This window comes from Geotrypetes seraphini, chromosome 1, assembly GCF_902459505.1.
Source record: "Geotrypetes seraphini chromosome 1, aGeoSer1.1, whole genome shotgun sequence".
NCBI classification, from domain to species: Eukaryota; Metazoa; Chordata; class Amphibia; order Gymnophiona; family Dermophiidae; genus Geotrypetes; species Geotrypetes seraphini.
The window spans coordinates 418,028,932-418,054,406 of NC_047084.1; the positions used below are offsets into that span (position 1 = coordinate 418,028,932).

General features: G+C 39.4%; 1 protein-coding gene across 12 annotated transcripts in view; it reads right to left on the reverse strand.

The window, feature by feature from the left end:
- The window catches only part of PTPRD (protein tyrosine phosphatase receptor type D), a 1,247,124-nt gene that overhangs the window by 525,845 nt on the left and 695,804 nt on the right, over positions 1-25,475 (reverse strand). For all 12 annotated transcript variants that reach the window (XM_033918844.1, XM_033918800.1, XM_033918751.1 and 9 more), the window contains 2 exons: positions 16,452-16,757; positions 15,451-15,644 (listed from right to left, as the gene is read on the reverse strand). In XM_033918844.1, coding sequence (XP_033774735.1) covers positions 15,451-15,644; positions 16,452-16,757 — 500 coding nt within the window. The remainder of the gene's footprint in view (positions 1-15,450; positions 15,645-16,451; positions 16,758-25,475) is intronic.

The following is a 25,475-nucleotide window of genomic DNA, read 5'->3' on the forward strand; positions in this document are numbered from 1 at the left end:
GACTGGAAAATAGCAAATGTCACGCCCATCTTTAAGAAGGGATCAAGGGGTGACCCGGGAAACTACAGGCCTGTGAGCTTGACCTCGGTTCCTGGAAAGATGATGGAAGCAATGGTAAAGGACACAATCTGCGAACACATAGAAAACAATGGACAACTGAAGGCGAGCCAGCATGGCTTCTGCAAGGGAAGGTCGTGCCTCACGAACTTGCTGTACTTCTTTGAGGGAATAAACAGTCAGATGGATAAGGGTGAATCCATAGACATCATTTACCTTGACTTCCAAAAAGCCTTCGACAAGGTACCACATGAACGGCTACTTAAAAAACTGTGGAACCACGGGGTGCAAGGGGATATCTACCGATGGATCAAACACTGGCTAGCGGGCAGGAAACAGAGGGTTGGAGTCAAGGGCCAATACTCGGATTGGCAATGGGTCACGAGCGGAGTTCCGCAGGGGTCGGTGCTGGGACCTCTACTATTCAATATATTTATTAATGATCTGGAAACGGGGACAAAATGTGAGGTTATCAAATTTGCTGATGACACCAAACTCTGCAGCAGGGTTAGAAACACGGAAGACTGTGAAGACCTACAAAAGAACCTAACGAGACTGGAAGACTGGGCAATAAAGTGGCAAATGAGTTTTAACGTGGAGAAATGCAAGGTCATGCATGTAGGGAAAAAGAGCCCGATGTTCATCTACAAAATGGGGGGAACACTGCTAGGGGTGAGTAACCTGGAAAGGGACTTGGGGGTGATGGTCGACTCATCACTGAAACCATCGGCGCAATGTGCGACAGCCTCAAAGAAAGCAAACAGAATGCTGGGTATCATCAAAAAGGGTATCACAACCCGGACGAAGGAAGTCATCATGCCGCTGTATCGCGCAATGGTGCGCCCGCACCTGGAGTACTGTGTTCAATACTGGTCGCCGTACCTCAAGAAGGACATGGCGGTACTCGAGGGAGTGCAGAGGAGGGCGACTAAGCTGATAAAAGGTATGGAAAATTTTCCATACGCTGACAGGTTAAAAATGCTGGGGCTGTTCTCCCTGGAGAAGAGGAGACTTAGAGGGGACATGATAGAAACCTTCAAAATCCTTAAGTGCATAGAGAGAGTAAATAAGGACAGATTCTTCAAACTGAGGGGAGCCACAAGCACTAGGGGTCACTCAGAGAAATTGAAAGGGGACAGGTTTAGAACAAATGCTAGAAAGTTCTTTTTTACGCAGAGGGTGGTGGACACATGGAACGCGCTTCCGGAGGAAGTGATAGGCCAGAACTCTGTACAGGGGTTCAAGAAGGGTTTGGATAGGTTCCTGGAGGATAAAGGGATAGAGGGGTACAGATAGAACTTGAGGTAGGTTATAAAAGTGGTCAGAAACCACTTCACAGGTCGCAGACCTGATGGGCCGCCGCGGGAGCGGACCGCTGGGCGAGATGGACCTCGGTCTGACCCAGTGGAGGCAACTTCTTATGTTCTTATGTTCTTAGAGAAATTAGCTACAAAAGCTACCCTAACTCCATGATGGACAGCAAGCTTGTCTTGACCATCCAATGAGCAATATTCAAGAATTTTACAGTTCTCTTATTTATTCAATTTCTATACTTTTTGCCCAAAGGAGCTCAGAATGGTTTTACGTGAATTTATTCAGATACTCAAGCATTTTTCCCTGTCTGCCCGGCGGGCTCACAATCTACCTAATATACCTGGGGCAATAGGGGGATTAGGTGACTTGCCCATGGTCACAAGGAGCAGCGCGGGTTTGAACCCACAACCTCAGAGTGCTGAGGCTGTAACTTTAACCACTGTGCCACAATCTCCCCCCCCTCCCCCCATTCCTGATCTGTGCCTTTAAACAGCTTTGCCCCTGAGTTATTTTGCCAGATCCTTTTTGCTCAATAGTTGGGTCTTTGCTTTATGCAAAGGAACCTATTAACTAACAATAGTGTTAGTATGTTCTAATACAATGGTGCACTTTAGTAAATCTAGCCCTTAATGCCTTCTAGAAGTAGGTATAAGGCCTGGTTGGCTGATTTACTAGTTCACGTCATGTTTACAGAAGTTTGTTATCCTTTAAGTGGTATGCCAACAACTAAAAATTGTAGATAACTAAGAATCCCTAGATCCGCCATGGACAGAACAAACAAAATTAATATATGCTTGGCCTACCACACATTAAGGGTTCCTTTTACTAAGCTGCGTTAGGGCATAATGCGCGGATAGCGCGAGCTACAATGCCGCACGCGCTAGATGCTAATGGGGTTAGCGTGCGCTAATCTGCTGCATGCGCTAAAAACGCTAGTGCACCTTAGTAAAAGGAGCTCTAATAACTGTCTAGAGAACATTTAAGAACATAGAAAGCTACTGCGGAACATAGATCTAATTTTTATGCAGAAATTTCTTAGAAAACCATTCATGGTAGAATAGAAAAAGAAAAAAAAAGTTCTCTTTCATTTGATCACGTCAGTGTTTTCTTTAAGGGACTAGAAAACAAAAAGCCTTAAATGCAGACTATATTCCAGGGATTCCCAAGCCTATTCTAGGAACTTCACAGTCTGGATTTTAGAATATCCACAATGAAATCATACGAGATACAATTGTATACAATGGAAATCTAGTACATTCAGATTTTATGTATTGGGATTTCCACTGCCATTATGAAGAGATTCAGTCAAAGCTGTGTACAGCAGGTACAGTTGAACATAAAAATTTCAATTTTATAAACAGCAAAACAATTTTAAAATGACCAAATACAAGTTTAAATACAATCAATGAAGGAAACTTGGAAATGGCAAATTGAAACCTATGTAGTAATATGATTAGTAAAAAAAAAACCCACAAAACTAATAGGATTAATAATGGATTAATGTTGAATGTCTCCAAAACAAAGCTAATGCTTCTCTCAAGAGACTCCGTTTTAGATTTCTAAATCCCAGTAAATGTGTTGGGAGTGGTTATGAATCAATACAGAGAAGTTTGCTATCTGGGTGTAATTTTGGATTCACAGTTAACATTTAAACCACGTGTTCAGGCTATGATAAGAAAAATTTATTTTAAGTTACGGATGTTAAGTAATCTTAGGAAATATATTTTAGGTAATGATTACAAACAGGTTCTTCCAGCTGTGGTGTTATCTAGCATGGACTACTGGACTACTGTCTTTTTAGGGATGTCTTCCTACACAATACATGCATTGCAAGTTACTCAATATTCCATTATCCATAAAATGTCAAATTATGTTTGCATTATTAATGTCATATTCACTTTTTATGTGCTTCTGTGTTTTATTTATTCATGCTTGGATGGTTATCTTCCAATGATGATTTTATTGGTTTTATTTGTGCTTTCACTTTCAATGTTATATGCCATTTTGTCTTACTATTGTTTTTGCCTAAGCTTTGATGTTCATATCCCATTTTGTTCCATTTAATTACAGTTTATATATTGTACCCTGAGGAAGGCAACAGTTGCCAAAACCTGGATCTTGGTTGGGACTTTCCTAGGATTCCATTTTTGGTACTTCATATGTTTTTTTCAAGACCTAGGACTGCTGCTGTTTTATAATTTACTAGTCTCTAAGCCTGTTACATTAACAGGTGCTAGAATAGATTTGTGTGTGTGTGTCTTTCTTTCTTTCTCTCTCCTTGGCCGCTTTCTGTCTATCTGTCTGTCTTTTTTCTTTCTCTCTCTCTCTTTCCTTGGCTGTCCACCACCACCCCTTGCCTGCTGCTCCCCCTGTCCAGCAGCAGCCCTTCTCCCTTCCTTTTACCTCCCCCCTGTCCAGCAGCACCTCTTACCTGTTCCCCTGTCCAGCATCCGCCGGCCTGGGCAGCCTCGGGGCTTTTGCTAGGCTGGCCACCTCGCATTATCGAAGTGGGCCAGCCTAGCAAATGTCACGCAGCTGCTGTGTTTGCTGATCTGGGGGTGAGAAGAGGCGTTCCGGCAGTGGCAGCGCAGGATTCAAACCACCACCGCCGCTCAAACTGCTGCACGTGCCGCAAGCCGCCCCACGTGCCTGAAATCGAATTTGGCACACATCACAGCGGCAGGGTCACGGCCTCCTAAGTGCGCATACGCGCTTAGGGTTTTATTATAGAGGATGCTTTGAATAAATGTAACTGTTGGTTGGTTTTGACATCTCTCTTGCCTCTTTGTGCTACTCTATATTGGTTGACAATGGTGTATAGAGTTCAATATAAGTTGTTATTGTTAGTCTATTTGAGTACGCATCGATTGCCACCAAAATATCTGCAGGACTGTGTTACTGTATGCGCTCTCTCATGCATTACATGCAGGACATTTTGATTTGGATATGCCATCTCAAAAGAAATTGCATTTGGAAACAGTGAGAGCTAGTATGTTCTCTTGCGCAGTCCAATTGAATGGAAGAAGATACCAGTTCATATTAGATAGCGAAAGGACTTGTGTAATTTTAAGAAAATGTTTGACACGTCATTTATTTTGTAAGATGAAATGTGGCTATTGACGTTTCATTATGATAGAGGATTATATGTGATTTTTTGTATCATAAAATTTTATGTAGTTTTGTAAATTTTTATGTGTGTAAGGTTATAATCCACCTTATTAAATGCGGACTATAAATAAACTATGAAACTATCAGAAATATGCACATTTAACAGAATTCTAGAACAACCATATAACAGGAATATGATAAATGTTAGTACAATACAAATGATACCATAAAAGGCAGCACGGGAGAACATTTAAATAACATATTAACATAGTCATTGTGGATATCCTGAAAATACGACTGACTGTAGAGTTCCCTGGGCAGGTCTGAGAAGGCCTGCTGTATACACTATAAAGTTTAAAACAATCCTACCAAGGTGGAATACTTTTGATATTTTTGAAGCTCTTCCTCAATGATACTAAAATCATGTTTAGTAGACCTTTTCAAAGTTTAATTGCACTTTCACCACATTAAAGGACTAGATAGTTCTGGAGGCCAGCCTTGCTAGATTTGAAAATTAATTTACTGATCAGAAAACATCTAGGTCTTGCAATAATTGCTCTGAAATATGAGAACAATAATACTTTTCTCTATTTTACACTCCAGGAAACCAAGGTGAAGATAGCATTTTAGTGTGAAAGATGTGATGTGATGTGAAAGAGACAGCATTTAAATACTGTGTGCATAAGGCAGTCGGTTATATTTTGAGGCTTTTTTTCTCCACAGTTTTTTGAATTTAACCTTCAGGTCTCAAGTGAAGTGCCTCCTATTTTACAATACTTGTACAATACTTGATTTTACAATACTTGTTTTGTTACTTTTGAAGATGGCATTTTACCATTTCTTAATAGCTTGAAATTCAGAATTACAGATTATTAACAAGAAATGAAGGGCCTGTTTTTAAAAAGCCCCCTTCAGACCAATACACACATACAAGCATATTCTTTAGGATGCAGGCTCCAATTTTTTTTATTTTATTTTAAGGATTTCTGAATAAATATATTCCTGAGGGGTGGATTTTGTAAGACGCCATTAAAAGAATCACAGCTAACACCTGGCTAGCATTATACTGGTCTACATTGCAGGTATCTAAGTTCTTTAGTGAATCACAACTAAACGGTGCCTAAGTCTTGCTCTGCTCCTAACAAAGCCCACCTAAGATGGAAGGTGCCATTAGGCATCCTGCTGTAGACGTGCTATCGTTGCCTATTCTGTAGACACCTCCCAGCGCCTACTTTTTTAAGCGATTTTAAATGACATGGTTAATTACTGCACTAATTTAAAAAATTAAGGGTTCCTTTTACTAAGGTGCGCTAGCGTTTTTTAGCGCACGCAGTATATTACCACACGCTACACCGCACGCTACGTGGCTAGAACTAACACCAGCCCAGCTCAATGCTGGCCTTAAGGTCTAGCGTGCGCAGCAATTCAGTGCGCGCTATTCCAAAGCGTTAATGCCCTAACGCACCTTAGTAAAAGGAGCCCAAAGTTAGGTAGTGCCGCCCAAGATACAGTGCCATTTATAGACTATGGCCCTGATTGTTCAATACTAACATTTTACAATTAAAACCAAATTAGGACAATAATTATACTCTTTCAAATGAACAAACAGAAGCAGTGTGCTACTAAGTTGAGGAATTTTATACTCAGAAATTGACATTTGCAATAAAGCTACAGACAGGAATGATTTCCTTTATTTAATCTAAAAGGACTACTTTAGCCAAAACAAAATCAGTATTGTACTACAATTTAGACTGAAGTCAAATGAAGAACACATTGCCAAGTGATGCTTCAAATTATCTTTTAGTTCCAAATGCGCCACCATGAATAATACCAGCAGACTAAAAACAGACTTGTTAATCATATACTTTAAATTTTTTTTAAAAAAAGAGTTTTGTATGCGACAAAACGTCTGGCCTTAGTTTATATTTAAACCTATGTTCATACACAAGTGGCTATAGAATTCCACATCCACCTGAAGATTTTTCATTTCGTTGATCAGTCTAGATTTGTATGCATACAAAATGGTGTTATTCACTCATCAACACACCATACTCTACATTTTTCAGAGTATTTTTTTTTTAGGGGAGTGGGGAGAAATGAGACATTTGGATAATTATTCAAACCCCTTAGTCAACATTTAAATTAATGACAAAAAGCTTTGACAACAATATAAATACTTAGGGTTATAGTTATCACCATGAGCTAATGTTAAGATATTTTATTTTACCACTAACTCTAAGTCTGTTTTGGGCCTAAGTTGCAAGTCACCCAAGGTCAAACATGGGAAAAAGACCATTTTTGAAACATACATCCAACTTTTTTTTTTTTTCCATCTTTATACCCCATTTTCATCCATAAATTGGTCCAAGTCACAAATGCCTAGAAAAAGACATTTTGGGTGTCGGAGGGGCCAGAGAAGTGATGGAATGGACATCCAGGCATGGCACCAGAAGAGTGGGGCACTGCTGTAAACTTCACCAAAAGAGTCCCACATAAACATCTCACTACAGCTCCTTTATAGGTCATGGTGAGCCCCCCAAAACACCCCCAAAATCTACTAGACCCACCTATCTACCACCCCAATAACCCTTATGGCTGCAGGAGCCACTTATATGGCAGTACAAAAGGGTTAGGGATTTTTTGGGTGGTGCACATTTTTCATCATGAATGCAGTGATTAGAGTGACTTATGGGCCTTGGTCCTCCTCTCCATGGTTCACTAACCCACCCCCAAGCCACATCTCTGCAGCTCTGTTAGGCTTTCCTATGCCAGGCTGCCAGGTGCTGATGTTCTGGAGGCAGTTATATAAAGTTATTATTACAATTTTTATGGGGTGGGTGGTCAGTGATCACTGAGGCAGTGTGTGGGGGTATGTACTTTGTGTCTGCAGTGCTTATCTAGTCACTTTGGATACCTTCTTGTGACTTAGACCTGGTTTTAGATGGCCTAAGACACAACATCCAGGTTCCATCTAGGCAGTGTTGTATATAGCAGTACGACTAAGTCTAGGATGGCCTACGTCCCGCCCTCAACACTCCTCCTGACATGCCCCTTTTAGCTCTGGTTGTTCAGGAGCACTGTGAAGGTCTAGATTGTTTTTAAATACATCTAAAGCCTAGTTCGATTATCGGCACTTGGATAATTTGTCTTTTAGATCATCCAAGTGCTGATTTAGGCCGGTTTTTAGACGTTTTTCTGTTTTGATTATGAGCCCCATACTATTTTAGGCCATGTCCCATTTTATGCAGCAAGACCTAGCTACTAATAACTTGAGATAACAGTAAAATAACATTTTAATGGCAGCCCAGGTTCACAACCCTTTATTTGACATTGTTGCTCAGAAGCAACATGTGTTTTCTATGGCTCTTAGGGGAGATCTGCATCTTCAAATGCCTGTTGCTTGGCACTGTTGCTCTCGTTTAACATCAAGTTACATAAACCAGCCATTTCACCATCTGCTGATTAAAGGAATAACTCCACCCCCCAAAAAAAATAAAAATAAAAAAAATATATATATATATATATATATATTTTAGAGTATGTTTTGCCAACTTTGCACACATAGATTTGCCAGTTATAAGACCATTCTTGTTTGGCAAATTGTTTAAACTCTGTCACATTCTTTAAAGACAGCGATCTTCATGTCTTGCCACACATTTTCAGTCAGATTGAGATTAGGGCTCTGTCTGGTGTGACAAACCCAAGTCCGTTTCGGGTTTTGTCTGACAAACCCAAGTCCGGTCCGTGTTTTGCCACAGGGATAAGGAAGAAATACACTATACCCCTATGCAAGAGAGCTGACCAAGTAGAAGCACAGACTACAGAGCTATCTCACTACTGCTCAGATACTGAAGTAGAGTCAGAAGAGGCAGGGCAGGAAAAAGTTAAGCTTGAAAGCTGCACACAGTTTAAACCTGTCCCTAAACCTGCCAGGAGATTACTACCTTTCCAGCAGCCTATCCATGTAAGAGTCAAGGCTGTAAAGGAACCTGCACTTAGCCAGATGGAACAAGCCTGTGTGTGGAAGGCCCTTACCCCACCTAGGCTGAGGGGGAGTGTCTCTCCACAGCTTAAAACGAGGCAGTGCAGAACACTAGGGGGGCAAGCAGAGTGGAGGCAAACTGGAGAGAGGAAACCTGGGGAGAGTCAGCCACTCTCTCTTCACCTGGGGGAGTCTGATAATACAGACTGGCATATGATAGATGCAGAGGAGCTTGCTTCTGCCTCTGAGAGTTGGGAAGAAAACCCAGGGGAAGCAATGGACACACAGGAAAGTCTGGTAGGACCTGAGGCTTGTCCCATGGATATTGAAATGTAGTGAGAGACATGTGTTGTGGCTTTGCCTACAATCTCTGAGCCTCCAGAGAAGACAGTGTTTGCTTTTGAAGGGGATTTGTATTTCTCTCCTTTTATATTGAACCTTAAGTTTGTGCCTGAGAGCTTTAATTTTGAGCCTAACAAATGTTTGGCGGTATTTTCCTGTTAGCTGCTGGGCTGAGCCAGGTATGTTCTTCCCCCACAGCTGTGCATAATTGATCGCAGTAACATCTAAGCAGGGAAACCTTCTGAGAGCCCAGAGCCAAGGCTATCCAAAAGAAAACTTCTCCAAAGACTTGGTTGTGCTAAGTTTTCCTTATAAAACCTGTGCATGTGAGTGTTATGCCTACTTACAGAACAACAGTTTGTTTGAGGAAACGTTGAGCTGAAGATAAACCATGTGACATGCTTGCCTGTTTTGTTGCTCAGTTTTGTTTGGAATTTTTTTTCCCCCTTTCTGGGCTTTACCTGCCCATGAACTGGCACAGCTGCTGGAGCATAAGCAGCTTAGTAAATGTTCTAAACTGATGTTCTTAAACTACCTGCTCTGGTGAAGAGGACTATGTATCAGAATACTGAGAAAGTCCAGAGGCAGGGGACTGAATGATAAGGCTTTACTTACAAAACCTGGACACTGGATTTGAGGGTTTTGCCTCTGATTGGGAAGCTTATGTTTGCCAAAGGTGAATATTGTTTGTTTAGAAACTGCTGAGCTGAAGCCTGTCTTTTTGCCTGGTGAAACCAGTAACCATAATAAAGCTAAGATTTAATGCATTCTGACTTGGACTCTTCCCTTGCATGCCCTTATTAGGCTGATAAGAAGCCAGGCAAAGTCCTGAAGGGTCCCTTGGTGGTAAGGGACACGCCGGGCCAGATAACTTTGTCACAATCCCAGGGGCTCGCAACGCAGCTCAGGAGCATGGGTGTGACACTGGGCTAATTAAGGACATTTATATTTTTTATTTCTTTGACACTCCAATGCAGCTTTAGCTGTGTCCTTTAGGCCATTGTCAGAGGACAGTCAATTTTCCTCGATAATACTTGTATCCTTTTTTTAATTTGTTGTTCGTTCTATCCTAACAAGAGTTCAAGCTCCCACCAATTAGAAACATCCCTAAAACATGATACTTCTGCTATCATGCATCACAGCAGGGCTCCATTGTGATTGCACCAAATGAAAATTGTGGCCTGCATGCAAACCATTACCATTAGTTTTATCAGATAATTAACATTTTTTTTCCACATGGCAGCAGTATCTCCTGGGGGCTGCCGCGTGAGCGGACTGCTGGGCACAATGGACCACTGGTCTGACCCAGCAGCGGCAATGCTTATGTTTTTCCTAAGGGATTCAAAGAGCATTCTTGAGTATAGGCTCCCTTTGGGTCACCTTATCATATTTATGGAGTGCTTGGGATATTGTTGACGCATGCACATCTTAACCAGTCTTGAAAACCTTGAAAGAAGTGTATGCTTCCATGGTCACTGTGTTATAGGTTGCATCCCTAACTAGCTTCCTCCTTATCAGTCATCAATTTTGGATAGGCAACCTGATCTAGGCAGGGTCCTAGTGGTACCATACAATCTTCAATAATGGTTGATAATTCTCTGAGCAATTTTCCTCTGATGTTTGAAGGATGATACAATTTTCTTATACCTATCTCTAACCTGTGCCTTTTAACAACTTTGTCCCAATGTTTGTTTTTCTTGCTAGATCCTTGGAGGTCATGGTTGGGTCTTTGTTTTAAAATGCAGTGTCCAACAGAGAGAATTAACAGGAATTTTGAATTTATCTTATAATATGAATCAGTACATTTTAACCAGTGGCACAGCGGGGAGTGGTGGTGCCCCGCCCTCTTTTCCATCCCCTGCCATGCTCACACCTTCCCTTCTCCCTGTGTCTCTAACTCTTCGCTGACGAGAGCAGCATCTCCAACTTGCTGCTTATGCCAGCCTCAGCTCTCCCTCTGACTTCACTTCCTGGTCCCGCGATCAGGAAGTGATTTCAGAGGGAGAGCTGAGGCCGCGTGAACAGCAGGCTGGAGATGCTGTTCAAACCGGCAAAGAGACAAAAAAGTATGGGGGCAGAGAAGAGGAGAGGTGCCGGCATTCCACCAAGACGGTATCCGGGGCGGTCTGCCCCCACCCCCCCTTACTACGTCACTGATTTTAACACAGACGAGGGTCAACTCACTTGGGGCTCCTTTTACAAAGGTGTATTGGGGCCTTAACGTGCGGAATAGCATGTGCTAGACCTTAACACCCGCATTGAGCTAGCGTTTTTCTAGAAGCATACTGCGCGGTTTAGCGTATGGTAATTTTGTGCGTGCGCTAAAAACGCTAGCACACTTTAGTAAAAGGAGCCCCTAGTGTGAGCTCTTCTGAAGGCAATTTGTATTTCTGCAGCCAGAGTTTAATCTCTGCAATAAAGAAAGGGATGAACACTAAGCTAGTTGAGTAGTTCTATTTACTTTTCAAATAACTTCCAGATGATATTTTCTACTTTGCCGATGTAGGGTAGGATGTGTGGATATGTAAACACTGTTTTGATGCATTTTACTTACAAGCTATAAAGCAATAGAAGGTGAACATTTTGGAAAGGAATGTAGATATTCTACAGCCACTATAATACTGAGGACAAATAAAAACAACATTTTGTTAATTAGGTGGTTTTGAAGTTACAAGAATCCTAAATTTCATTATACTAAAACATTAATGTTTTCCACTGTCTCGTTTTTTGGTCACATAACTGTACGTGATGCGTATTTTGATTTTTTTGTCCCTCTAAATTAACTACCGGTAATAGTCAGTACTCTAATTCCAGAGTAGAAGAATTCAAAGAAAGTACTTTATATCAAAGCATTTTAGGATGAAGTTTAAATATAGTTAGAGCATAATTCTTAGGCTTTATCAGTTGTTTTGGGGGGGTTTTATGCCTTTCCCCTTGTGTTATGCAATTTCAGTTCCAATTGGTTAAATTAAGAAAAGGCAAAGGACAATGTACTTGAAAGAAGCAGAGAAATATATAAGGTAGCCAAAGACCTTGTTGTTACTACCTAGGGAAATGGACTACTCTTCTGAGAAAGTCAGCTTTCTAGGCACCACTGTTTCCATTAACAATGGATATATACAAATAGCTTCCATCCCTCACACACAAAAAAATATCCATCATACAGAGCCAAGCTAAACAATAGCACCATATCTGCTCTGATCCTCACTTCAAAACCCTGACTGAATCTTTTAAACAAAAAAGGTAACAACTCCAAAATCATCTCCAAGAATATTGCCTTCTCCCTTGAAATACCCAGAGAAAACCTATTGCAGTACAAAGGCAAAAAAACCACAGAGAGAATCCCCCTGATAGTGACATACAACCCAGAGCTGGAAAAACTGAGGAAAATCATAAAAGATCTACAGCCACTATTCCAGGGGAACAAACTATTTAGAGAATGACAGGGGGGACAAATTTTTCCCCATCCCCGCAGGAATTCATTTTCTCATCCCGTCCCCGCAAGTTCTTTTCCTGTCCCTGCCCCATTCCTCAAAGCTCCGCCCTCATCTGCATAAGCCTCACACACTTTAAAATCATAAGTGTTCAAGGCTTGTGCAGTTAAGGCAGATCTTACAGGAATGGGAGAGGGACAGTGACAAAACTCATGGGGATGGGACGTGGAAATTGAGTTCCTGTAGGGATGGGGACAAATTTGTCCCCGTGTCATTCTCTAGAACTGCTGAAAGAAATATTCCTAGCTCTACCCATGCTGGCCTTCTGACAGCCACTCAGTCTGAAGAAGAAACTTGTAAAGAACACATTCCCTGCACACAAGGGAGAGAAAACTGACCCACCCGTTCGGCATAATATTGCCGAACTGAGATGAAGGGGGGAGGGGGGATTTGAATGAAGGATAGAGTTAAAATTAATGTAGGAAGAAAGGAGCAGGATGATTGGTAAGGGTGTGTTGTTAGGGAAACGCAGAGAGAATGTGTGTGGAGGAATATGATTGGAGCAGTGTATGGAAATAATGATTGGTCAGGATGAATGTAAGTTTAGGTGGGATGAATGTTTATTCTGGGGCTGGAGGGAGGTCGGGACAGTCGGGTGTGAAAAGGGTTTGTGAGGTGTTGCCCGCCCATCCCTGTTGTTGGTTCTTTATAAGTAGGTTGGTGGGATGGTTTGTTTCATTAGAGTTAAAGGGAGGCTGGATGGTTGGGGGTGGGATGGGTGCAGCTTCAATTTGTGAGAGGGTGAAATTTGGGGAATTGTTGGGGAAGTTTATATTGCTGAGATATAGAGTTCATATACAAGTTGGGGGATGATAAAAGGGGAAACTCGTGAGCGCCACCACCATGAGTGGGGGTCGAGACATAACAAAACCATGGGTCATGATGTTGTGAACTGGCAAGGTTTGCCAAGAATACACAAACTAATTTTGTGACCAAATAGCTCATTGGGGGGAGGGAAAAAGGAGGTTGGGATAGCCGCATTGGTTTGTGGAAAATGTTATTGAAGTTGATTGTGCTTGTTGACTAAGTTAAAAAGTTTAAAATAAAGCTGCAGCCAAACTTTATGCCACAATTAATTTAATTGTGTTGTAGTGGATTATTTATGTTACAGGTCTTTGAGGATGGTGACAGAATGTGAGTGTGAAACAAAAAATTGTGGAGAATCAATGTCCAAGTTGATGGCTTTATTGGGACAAACAAGTAATCCACATAAATATATCTAGGGCCGGAACCTCTAGAAACATATAGACCCTACATGGTCCATATTTTGACACAATTGTCTTCTTTAGGAGTCCCTACTGGTCTTAAAAGTGAGCATGTGGATTAAAACAAAGGGTCTTTACGTAAAACCGACGCACTCAAACTGACAGAGTTGTGTTCTAAGCTTCCAGGCAACAAAACTAGCTGCAAACTTTGCCAACATAATTCACAAGACCCCTCAGTTAAAATATTCAACATAAGGGGATCCTTTACATGTAGTTTATATCATTTATTGTTAAAGATGTAGAGAAACAAGCCATATGCTAAAGACTATGATTAATTTATACAGATACCATATTAAAAATTGCAATGCCAACCTCTGTGAGACAACACTTCAGAAAACCAGAACACTGCATCAATTATTTTATGGTGAGAATATTAAAAGGAAATTTTAAGACAATCCAGAAACACAAAACCTTTTGAGATCAAAATGATAAAACATTTTGAAACCCACCAGACAGAACTTAAAGATACTGGCTTTCTCTTCTATTACAAAACACCTTCATATCACCCTTCCTTATCTCCCTGTCTCCCATCCTCCCCTCCCGGTATGACTGTCATTTAAATACTCTGATGTTTTACTCTTATATACTGATAGCTGTCTTCATTTGCTTATCTCTGATCTGAAGAAGAAATATTACCTTTGAAAGCTAATCCAACCATGCTCCAGTTAGTCCAATAAAAAAGGTATCACTTGAATTTTTTTTGTGTGTGTTTGTTTTATTTCTACATATTAACTTTAAGAATAGATTACCACAGCTGCCATACCATTTCTACCCAGGGAAAGAAACTTGCTCCAAATTAGAACTCATGCGGCTAAGATTATTATCTTCTTTATTGATGTAATTGCTCTCTCTTTTTTTTTTTAATATTATAAGTGAACTCTAACACTTCCACTTATTTATGGAGCTACTCCTTTTTAAATATGGGGACTTTCTAGAAGGATCATATTGGTTCCACATACAGTAAGTTTTCTTGTTTTCTTTCTAATTACTGGACGTGTTTTCTTAGGGATCCTTTTACAAAGCATTACCACCGATTAACATGTGCTGACTATGAAGAAGCCCACGGGAACTGAAAGGGCTTCTTCACATTCAGTGTGCCACTAATCAGTAGTGTCACTTTGTAGAAAGGAGTCCTTATTTTGAATACTAATTATTTCCTTGGATTTTCAATTGATAGTCTCATAAATTTAAATATTAGAAACAGGAAATATATAAATAGGAGCATAATACAGCAAATTTCTAATGAAGATGAAAGACAATTTATCTTTTTTGAATATACAGTATCCATATGAAATCGTACTGTAAATATGAGTTGGGCAAGATAATAAGATTTCTATTTAAAAATTTTAAATTGATTAAAACTACAGACATCTGTGTTCTAGGGCTCCTTTTACGAAGCCGCGGTAGCGGCTTTAACACGCACGACTTTTAATCACGCGCTACCCTGCGCTAGCCGGAAAACTACTGCTTGCTCAAGAGGAGGCAGTAGCAGTTAGCGCAGTCGGTGGTTTAGTGCGTGCTATTACACATATTAAACCACTACCGCGCCTTCATAAAAGGAGCCCTTAGTAAGCAATTTATGTTTGTCATTTGCTAAAAGAGGTCCTTTTTATTTATAATTGAAGCACGTAAAAATCAGAAACATAATTGTTCTATATAAATTCATCAATTATGTTTAGTATTACTGATTATAAAATTTAGAAGTCTTCCATGATTTTCTTGGTCAAACTCTATGAACAAGAATTGTTACAATAGTAGAGAACAACAAAGCATTAATTAGTTAGATTCTTAGCAAGACTTTAAAAGGAGAATCATTGTAAAAACTAAATATAATTTCATAATAACATTTATATCTTATTTAAAACAGTTAATCTTTATATTTCCATACCTGAGCATCGGCCAACATGACGTCTTTCAGCATGGGTTGACCTTTGGGTTCATCATTTTCCATCCTCACATAATGCACCTGGTATCCTCGGATCTGACCATGCTGCTTATTGGGTACAGGAGAACGCCATGACACTTTTATTGATGTAGAGTTGACAGCCTCAACCTCGACTTTGCGAGGAGGACCACTAGGAACTGGAACAACATCATTTGATAAAACAGAATTACAGGCACTTGTCCTTTTTATTTAGAGAGCTAGATATAACTATATACTTTTCTTTTTAAAAAAGGAAGTTGCTTCAGCCAATGAAAATGACAAACATATCTGCTCTATCTTTTAGTGAAAAGATCAAAAAACATGACTGATGCAAAAAACATGGAAGAAAAAAGTACTAGAGAAATAGAAAAACATGTAAAAATGTAAAAAGCCAAGGAGGATGCTTTGAAATTCAAAGCATTAAAGCACAAAGGTTTAAGTGAAATAAAACGAATAATCAAAAAGAAGAAAGAAAAAAAAAAAAACAACCAGTAAGATTTTTAAAAAGATTTCATTTTCCAGGGGATAAAAAAGCTGGGTTGATCAATTGGGCCATCTTCTGTTATTTTCTGACAGTGTAGATCAAAGATGCAAAAGTATAAAATGCATCAATTCCCAAAAGATGTAGCAAAATGTACCAAGCAAAACAGAGCCAATTGTTCATAAGACTCAAGAAGTTAAAAATACAAAAGTAGTCCCCAATAATACTAAAAAGAAGATAACAGAAAAAAATACCAAGAACTGTGACACTTAGAGAAGAGTAGACAGTAGCTGCAAAACAGTTTATATATACTTAAATTGGAAACAAGAAGCAAGCCCAGACTTTGATCAAAAGAGTGTTAGTGATAAATACAGGTGTGCTGGAAAAGTTGATGAGCAAAAAAAGGAAACCCCCGTTAGCCTAATGCACAGAAAGAAGATCAAGAGATAGTGAAAGTGCAACTGTTGTAACGTTGACAACATACCATCTTCATCTGTCCGAATTAGCACTTGCACGCTTTCTGGGCCAGGTCCTACATCTGTATGGGCAGTCACAGTAATTCGGTATTCAGTCCATTTTTCCAACTGTCCCAAAAAGTATTGAGTAGTGTTTGATGAAATGCCCACAATTTCATGGGGACTGTTGTCTTCGCCATCAACTCCAATGTACTTAATAGAATATCTGGTGATGAAGCCATTCTGTTTTTCCACTGGTGGAGGCAGCCAACTTACCAAAATGCTAGTAGAGCTTGGACTGGTGCATCTGATATTCTGAGGGGGTGCTGATGGCTCTGATATCAGTAGTGGGTTAGAAGTGGGTTGGGTTGATAGGATAGGAATGATTGAAAAGAAAGCATGGAAAACAAATCAAACAAAACAAATAAAAACTGAAATGAATAAAGGACAACCAAAAAGATTGAACTAAAGTTTAAAATTTAAATCTTCAAATAATCAAATGCACCTTGGCTTAGTAAGGTGAATGAAATAAAAAATGAACAAGTTAACTAAAATGTGAAAAGGTATGTGGGGGACAAAAATGAAAATGTAACCTCAAAACAACATTACCTACCTGTGATTTATTTTTTATTTCTTCTTTTAAATAATTATTTTGCTTCTAAATATTTATCTATCTACTGTACACGTTCACTGGCTGCAGTTAATGCAAGTTTTTTGCTTGTTTTTTTCTGAAGTACAAATTTTTTGGGTATGCATTTCCAGATTTTTAAAAATCATCCACAGAGATGTATAATTAGATACTAATTTCAGCACCATTTTAATGAACAGTACAACTTGCAGTAACTGCCAGGCATCACTGAACATCCCTTCCAGTAAACAAAAGTCACAAACATTCACTTACAGGGTCTTACACCACCAAGCCTGCCCAGATCGAGGGAACCCCAAACATTCTTTGAATAAAATCATCTTTATTCAAACATTGGCTGGGGTCTTTGTAAGCATGCACGGTTATTTGGATATTAAAAAAATAGAATTTGGATTCAAAGTTTTACCTACCGACAAAATGAAAGATTTGTTGAGTTTCACTGTAACTTGTACTTACCCATATCCGACAACAGCTATTATCAGCTCTCAGTTTATTTATTACCTCCTCTGGATAACACCTATGCTAATGAAGATTAAAATCTACCAGCAAATACCTATCACTTCCTCACATAAGGGTGTGTGACTGCACAAGCTAAAGATCCATTACCATCAACCCGTGAACTAGAAAGACAAACAGCAATCAGAAATGGTGCAATCTAATGGACACCTCCAAATGCAACATAACTAGGGGTTCGTTTTATAGCTTCAAATGTTTTCTTTGAAAACAAAATATAATATAAGAGCAATGAAATCTCATTCGGCAAAATTGACTGCATTTTGTACAAATGTATTTTTCTAAGGGATGTTGTTAGACAGAATTATAGGTAAGTATATGTAATGAACACAGGCTGCTCAACCACAGAAATCCAACTATATTCCTTATACTTTAAAATTAATGATGTTATGAATACGTTTATTTCCAGGTCATGCCGAGAGCCTCTTGTTTCTATTCTTGCATCAAGTCTTCCACATGCCTCATGGTTATCAATAAAGGCAACATCTTGGGGTTCTAGATATGAATCCTAAGGCATAGAGTTCTAGAAGGAGCCTTGATGGATGACTCTCAGCCTGAGCAACAGTGCTGCAAGGACAAGACTGGGAACAGTAGAAAAGAAGAGAGGGTCTACTAAAGTAAGAAGAAAAAAAATCCCAGGGTAATTTTGAATGAAGGCTCATGGTACAAGGAACTCAGCACAGGTTCTGAATGAATTAATAATAATAATAACTTTATTTTTCTATACTGCCATAGTCAAACGACTTCTAGGCGGTTCACATCAAAAGAAGGCTGGACAATCAGCGAATTACAGAATGCATGAAGAGAAATGTTACATAAGAAATTGGGGTTACATGGGGAAAGAATACATGAGGGATTAGAGATACATGAGAGGTTACATTTGGGTTTGCAGCGGGGAAATAACATAGTGAGAAAAGGTCATCTGTTTAGGTAATGAATTTGTCAAATAGAGCGGTTTTAATTGATTTTCGGAATGCACTGTAGGTTTGTCTGTTTTTATTTATGCAGTTTCCCAGCCAGGATTGCTGTCTGTTTGCTTAGAACATGAAGGTTCTGCCAAGGAAGAATTTGTATTTGCAGCCTGTGATCTTTGGGTATGCGAAGAATTAGAACAAAAGGAAGAATAGAGAAAAAAATTTATTGCAAACATTAACATAAATAAATAAAAACTAATGACTTGATTTCTATCAATTGACAGGGCATAGACATTTAATGAAAATATATTATCTCTTGAAACAAATGGAAGAACTGTGATGCACTAGGGCACAGCTCAAACATGAACTCTAAAATGAGAAGATCCCCAGGGCTTTGGGAGCAGAAGCTTCAGCAAAATCAATGTCAAGGCTTGTGGACTTCCTTCAAATGCAGGTGGACCTCTCTACCCTTCCCAGAACAGAGGTCAGGAACAGACCTGTGGCTTGAAACAGCAGAAGCTCTAAGAACAGCAGCAGAGAGGCCAAGAGCAACAGGTGATTTACTGGAGAAAAGCTTGATGCCTACTAACTCAAACGTGCTTATCTTAAAAATGATTTGTGTTTTTTTAAACATTCATAATCTAGCATTCATAATCTAACATTCATAATGTCAAAGTACTAGATTATGAATGTTTAAAACACAAATCATTTTTAATATAAGCACGTTTGGGTTAGTAGGCATCAAACCTTTCATACTAGGTTAATGTAAGTTTTACATATGATTCCACTTTTATAAGTGATATAGCTGAAAGGCTGTCAGGTAAGATTTGCCTCTTTGCGGATGATACCAAAATCTGCAATAGAGTAGACACCCCTAATGGTGTGAATAACACGAGGGAGGACCTAGTGAAGCTTGAAGAATGGTCTAAAAACATGATTTCGCAAAGCCAGGATATATGAAATGTCTAAAACTCTAAAACATGCATCTGGCAAGGGGTCATGATCTGGTATGTGTTGAGTGAGTATCTGGCCAAAACCCAAAGAGTAGCAACATTCCATGCTACCAATCCAGGGCAAGCAGTGGCTTCCCCCATGTCTTTCTCAATAACAGACTATGGGCTTTTCTTCCAGGAAATTATCCAAACCTTTCTTAAAATCAGCTATGTTAACTGCTCTTACCACAACCTCCAGCAACGTGTTCCAAAGCTTAACTATTCTCTGACTGAAAAAAAAATTTCATCCTATTGGTTTTAAAAGTATTTCCCTATAACTTCATCGAGTGTCCATCCCATTGTCCTCCGGCCCCCCATTACAGTTCGAGTTCTCAAGCAAAGTTCTGGGTGTCACCTTAGACTCTTCTCTATCCTTCAATGAACATCTCCAATCCCTGGTGAAGAAATGCTTCTTCAGCCTTCACATGCTAAGGAAAGTCAGACCCTATTTTCACCAAAAACACTTCGCAGTCCTAGTACAATCCATCATCCTCTCCAGATTGGATTATTGCAATTCTATCTACCTAAGCCTAACCAAGAAAAGCCTCCACAGACTTCAGCGGATTCAGAACGCCGCAGCTAAGCTTGTTTTCGCGAAAAGCAAATTTGATCACGTCTCACCACTCCTGTCTAAGCTCCATTGGCTCCCAGTAATCCCCAGGATCCACTTCAAATGTGTGTGTCTGGCCTACAAGATCCTACATGGCATCCTTCCTGCCGTTATCCCTCTATCCTGGAACTCCCCAACCCCTACTTCCTCCAGATCCTCCCAAATTTTTAAACTATCCTTCCCTTCCATAAAAGGTATTTCCCATGTAGGCAAACTTGGGTCATCCCTCCCCTTTAGAATCACTGAGATCTGGAATAACCTCACCTCCCCTCTCCGAACCTCAAGCTTCCTCCAACTCTTCCGCAAACACCTAAAAACCTGGCTATTCTCAAAACTGTAACACTTCCCCCCTCTTAGGCCTCTCACCTTCCCCCTTTACACCTAACTCTTTAATCTCTCCACTGTAGTTCCTCTCTCATCTTTCTTCCTGTAAACCGTGCCGAGCTCCGCATTCGTGGAGATGGTGCGGTATATAAACCCAAGGTTTAGTTTAGTTTAGTTTAGTTTAGTCCATTAGTCTTGTAATTTTTGACAGAGTGAAAAATCAATCCACTTGTATCCGTTTAACTCCACTCATTCATATGTCCCCCTCAGCCATCTCTTTTCTAAGCTGAAGAGCTCTAACCTTTTTTAGTCTTTCCTCATGCGAGCGGAGTTACATCCCCTTTATCATCTCTTATTTGAACCTTTTCTAGTGCCGCTCTATCTTTCTTGAGATAAGGAGACCAGAACTGAACTCGATACTCCAGGTGAGGTCACACCATGGAGCAATACAAAGGCATTATAACATTCTTAGTTTTGTTAACCATCACTTTTTAAATAATTCCTAGCATCTTGTTTGCTTTTTGTGGCTGTTGCCGCCACACATTGAACAGAAGGTTTCATTGTATTGTCTATGATGACACCCAGATCCTTTTCTTGGGTGCTATCCCCCAAAGTGGACCCTAGCATCTGGTAACTGTGATTTGGGTTAATCTTCCCCATGTGTATCACTTTGCATTTGTCCACATTAAATTTCATCTGCTACTTGGATGCCCAGTCTTCCAATTTCCAAAGGTCTGCCTGCAATTTTTCACAATCCGCATGTGTTTTAACAACTTTGAACAATTTAGTGTCATCTGAAAATTTAATCACCCTAACAGTAGCAACATCCCATGCTACCGATCCAGTGCAAGCAGTGGCTTCCCCCATATATTTCTCAATAACAGACTATGGCCTTTTCCTCTCTAGGGAATTATTCAAAGGATACTTTTTAATAAAAAAAACTAAACTATAAATCATAAGGTCAGACATGGTCCTAAATTTGTACTGGTTATGGAACACTTCCTGAAGGGAGGTTTTGCTATTATTGATGAAAATGCCTCTTAGAGGTTTGAAGGTATTTCTATTCACTTTGGAGGGCCTGTCAGCTGTGGAATGATATTTCTCATGTGGAATTCATTCTGTGTCAATGCTGAGTCTGAATATAAAGTTTGTTAAAATGTATTAAGCACTTACTGCAGATTTGAATACAAGGAAAACAGTAGCTTAGGCTCACAGTAAAATCTCATGAAAAGTAAAAATCCCATGGTTAACTGCTTACTACGGGCTAAGGCAAAATCAAAGCAAAAATCAGGCATGGCTGGCATTGCCAGCTATTGTGCTGTACATTAGCATACAAATAGTTGACTTGGGAGGGAGAATGCTGAAGGGAGGCTCCTGACTTGGGGAGAGGGCTTGTGGTTGGGTTGGGAATTTACCCCTGGAGGAGCTTGCATCAGGGTAGGGTATGGCATCATGACGGGGTTTGAGCTGCCTGTTAATACTTAGTTTAGGGACCCATATCAAATGCTTCACAAAATAGTGCAAATGTGCCTGAGCTATCTGCTCAATTGTATTTGACATGGTCATCTACACTAGTGTTTCTCAACTCTTGCCAGTCAGGCTTTCAAGACATCCACAATGAATATGCATAAAAGACATTTGCATATAATGGAGGCAGCCTTTGCAAATCAAGTTTATGCAAATTCAATGTGGATATCCTGAAAACCTGACTGGCAGGGGGGTACTCCAGGACCGAGTTGAGAAACACTGATTTATACTATGTATGTCCTGTGCTGTAAATGATGGGCAGGTATGAACCATACTTTCAATATTTACTGCATAAGCTTTATCCTTAACATACAAAACTATAACACATTTTAGTAAATATCCCAAAATTTTAAATCCAAAGCACATAATCAGCCAAAAATAGAATGTTATGGCTCATATGTCTTGCTTCTGGTAAGCTCATTTCAGGAAAGTGGAATGAGCCATTAAGATCCTGGAATAACTATGGGAGATTGGATATCCAGAGAAATTATGTTGCTGGAAAAACCATAAGCAAAGTATGCCTGAAAGACTACTTGCAGGAAAGGAATGGCATTTAGAAAATTCAGCAGAAAATAAAGGCATTCACCATACCCTGAATATCTTACCTGTAAGTGTGTTAGACTAAAAATTCAAATCTTAATTGTTCAAGCCTGTTCTCTCCTGGCTTTTCAAAACTGAGGGACAAGGGGACAAAACAAAGGAGAGAGAGAGATTGCAGAAGGCAAAGAGAGACCAGAAAGAATGAAAGGGAATCAATCATGGATAGCATCCTGGAGCATTTAACCGAGGCTCTGAAGGTCAAAAAGAAACTGAATTTGAGGACACACTTAAAAAAACAGCACTTTAATTAAAAATAAATACCGGAAATAAAAATCCAAGCTATTTAGGGTTAACAAAACTGTAGTCAACTCAAGGGATGTTGACAAAGGGTCTGAGCTGGGCTGCAAGGATGTGCAGGTAGTAGCTAACCAATTAAAATTATTTAGACATGTCTTGAAAACAGATAAAAGAGCTGCTGACAGATGTGAGGTGGCTCTGGGGCTCTTACATCCAACAAGCAGAGGAAATGTACATGAAAGTAAGGCTGGGGCTGGTGGCACCTTTTATAGTCCTATCAACATGAGTTTCCAAACTCATTTTTAGTTCAAAGGGGTGCTCTCAAGATGCCTACAGGCAACATGTGAAAACAGAAAAAGGCTGGGGCAATCTGGTAAGATATTTGAAAAGAACAAGTAAAGAAAAATGAGAAAAGGAAATCTAAGGTGTTTAAAAAGCTACTGAAACCACAAGTAGGATTGGATATAACTGTGCTGATCATTATTTTAACAGAGTTAAACCAGAAAGCGCTTTAAAAATACTGTAATATGGATTGTGGAGTATTTGGGGGTCAGATGAGAGCTAGGGCAAAGATTTATGGTGAAATATCTAGGCCTCTCATTCGAAGAGGGTATCAAATATTTAATGGGGGACAAGAGGAATGAATGTCGCTCCTTTACTCACATCAATTTACAACTTCCAGTGTCCATATACTTTTAACATAATCCTTAATCTTAGATAAAGGTTATACCCGATCCTCAGAGGGTTAATGTACCCAATGGTTCAAGTGGCCAAGCTCACTGAACCCAATCTTCATGGGATCGAACGTGCTTTTTTCATATATATACTTTTTTTTGTTGTTCTGATTTTCTTATTTTAGAACCATACTTATATGAAATACTTATGTCCACATACTTATATGAAATACTTATATCCATATACTAATACAACCATTCTTATCATAAAGGGAACTACCTCCTATCATAGTCAAAAGAAAGCCTCTGTAAACAAATTAGTTTTTAACAACTTTAAAAAACTGTAACAGTGTTAGACACAACTAAATATGTCCTTGGAGGCTGGGAGCCTATGCCACAGTCCTGGGCCTGTAATAGAGAAGGCAGATGCGGCTGTCTCTATCAGATCTCAAATAACACCTTTCAGGGCCACTGCAATTTCCCCTTTTATCTCCCCTCTCTTCATTGACCAATTCCCTTTATTTCTTCTTGATCTGTCAGTTTATATTCCCTGCTTTATCCTACTTTCATCCAGCTTTTTTCTAGTGATGACTCTCTTGCTTTCTCTTTTTCTCTTAAAAAAAATCTAATCCACATAGATGCACTTGCATGCTGTCAGTGTTATCAAACTTTTATAAATATAATAAATAAAATAAAGCTGTTACTAGTCACTAGTCTTAATGATTACACACTTGAGTGACAACACCACAAACTTTGTTGAAAGCATAAGCCTGATCATCAAAATAAAGACAGATTAATTATTTATAAAATCAATGCAGTTTCCCATGTTAGTCTGACTCCTTCTGATTCCAAAGTATAGTATATAGAGATAACAGCTAACAGAAACAAATTAAAAGGAGAAGGAAAAAAAAAAAGTAGACGGAAGGTAACCTACAAACATTTTGCAAACGTTTCGGGTGATTTGGACATAAAACAAAGATTTAAAGAGAGACTGCAAGAGCATCATTAGAAATTCATCTCAGAAATAGGCGTGGGTATTCCATATTTAATATAGTATTACAAATGGTTGTCAAGAGGCTTTGGTAGGCTGCTAAATGGAGATGGGATAGACAGGAAATCAAATAAGTGTTATGAATCATGACAGAAGATCACAGATTAAAAAGGTGAGCGAGGTACAGTTGGAACAAGATGCCATCAAATAGGGGTAGCCTTGACATTTTTGGTCTAATGTGTCCTGGGTCCCTCAAGCAAGGAGGAGCATGGATATAAAAATGTTTTAAAATTATTATCATTTGCTCATACTAGTCTAATATAATATAATCTTGAGAAATCTTTGGAAAAGTGAAATGGGACTAACAGCAATGTAGTGACCAGATATTGGGCAACCACTTCATTTATTTTTTTTTTTAAACATGACTTTCTAGGATAAAACATTTATGATGAGGTTCTTATGTCTGAAGTAATTTAAGGAAATACTTTTTTACAGAAAGGGTGGTAGATGTGTAGAATAGTCTCCCGGTAGGAGGTAGTAGAGACAAAGACTGTGTCTGAATTAAAGAAAGCAGGTGGGATCTCTTAGGGAGAGGAGGAAATAGTGGTTGCTGCGGATGGGCAGATTGGATGAGCCTTTTGGCCTGTATCTGCCATAATTTTTCTCTCTTTCTATGTGACTAACATCTATATCAGATAAAGATAGTTTATCAATATCATTGTTTAAAATGTTGGTGGTGGTGGTGGCGATCTTGAGGAGAATGGATTTGGCGTGCTCAAAGAATATACTGTTATTAAGGAAATGCAAAGGGGTTTTCTAAGCAAAGTGAGAGAGAATATGATTGGGATTCTGTGGTCACCTGAGCCAGCAATATTCAGTATATAAATGTATGCCTGTTGGTTTTTTTTTTTTGTTTTTTTGTAACATTGCATATGGACCAAACACAGCTGTACAAAATGCTGTCATAGCTTCCTAGAATTTCCTGATTCTGGCAGTAGTTAGATATCATTTCTATACTTTAAAAG